Here is a 1,334-nt window from a genome sequence, read left to right as displayed (position 1 = left end):
ATATTTTCACGAGGTTCTTGAAGCAATGATGTTATTTGCAAAAGAGATGATATCATCTACAACATCTGATTCAAATCCACATATTTCTGGTGCTCATAAAAAGTTACGAAAAGTTTTTAAGGTATTATGTGCTATAAAATTATTATATAACTTCGTAAGAAAAAAATTCATAACTATTAACATAAATTTATTATTTTTATTTGCAGGGAGCAATAGGTGCATTCGACGGGACATTAGTACATGCAGTTATTCCAACTAATCAACAAATTATTTACAGAGGAAGAGAAAATGATAAATGTTATCAGATGTTTTAGCTATATGTGATTTTAACATGGTCTTCACTTATGTTTATGCCGTATGGGAAGAGGTAGCACATGATGCACGTGTTCTAACAGAGATTGCATCTAATCCAGATAATGGCTTTCCATTTTTCCCTTCTAGTAAGTGATACAACTTATTAAACTATTCTGAAATAATAAGTTAGATGTTTGTTATATTCATATAACCTTTTCTTTTGATGATAGGTAAGTACTATTTATGTGATGCGGCGTATCCTAATACTCGAGGATTTCTAGCACCATATCGTAATATTCGATATTGGTTAGGAAATTATCATCGTAGACGGGCCATAAATAAGGAGTAAAAGTTTAACCATGCTCATGCACAACTCAGAAATGTTATTGAACTTGCTTATGAAGTTTTAAAAGCAAGATTCCCAATATTAGACAAGATGGCTCCATATCCTATTGATATCCAAAGAGATGTTGTTATTGCATATTTTGCAGTTCATAATTTTATCAGAAAAGAGCGTCTAAATGATGACTTGTTTAATCAATATGATTTACCTCAAGTAATATTTGAGGAAGAAGGAGAACATGAACAAGTATTAGATGAAACAAATGGACCTAGCTGGACATCTGAAGATTCAGAGTTTATGAACAATATGCGTGAAGAACTTGCACTTCAGCTGATGCAAGGAAGAGGAAACAATTGATAGTTTCATATTTTTGTTATTAGAATAATGTTTTTATCTTTTGAACACTAGAATTTTGACATAATGTTTAATTACTAAATGTTTAATTACTATTGTTTTTGTTATTAGAAATATGTTTTTAATGCTTAAACATTAGAATTTGAAATAATGTTAATTAACTATTTTATTTGAATTTTATATATGCTATGTTTAAATATAGATAAATTGCACATATTCAGATACTAAAAACAAACAGTCTTAATCATTCAGTGTTCAGATCCAGAGACAACATATTAATTATTCAGTTGTGTATTCAGATTCAGACCTCTTAGTCTTAATAAAAACAAATGAGGCCTCAATC

The 1,334-nt window shown here is 29.4% G+C and overlaps 1 protein-coding gene across 1 annotated transcript; it reads left to right on the top strand.

Moving 5' to 3' along the window:
- Positions 1–331: 331 nt before the first annotated feature.
- LOC142167173 (uncharacterized) lies at positions 332–994 on the top strand. Its single transcript, XM_075227332.1, has 3 exons — positions 332–440; positions 525–584; positions 699–994. The coding sequence occupies exons 1-3, from the start codon at positions 332–334 to the stop codon at positions 992–994; spliced, it is 465 nt and encodes a 154-aa protein (XP_075083433.1).
- The last annotated feature ends 340 nt before the right edge of the window (positions 995–1,334 follow it).

Source organism: Nicotiana tabacum, chromosome 12 (genome assembly GCF_000715075.1).
Source record: "Nicotiana tabacum cultivar K326 chromosome 12, ASM71507v2, whole genome shotgun sequence".
NCBI lineage: Eukaryota > Viridiplantae > Streptophyta > Magnoliopsida > Solanales > Solanaceae > Nicotiana > Nicotiana tabacum.
Note: the sequence above shows the minus strand (reverse complement) of the source record. Positions and strands in the feature narration are given on the sequence as shown.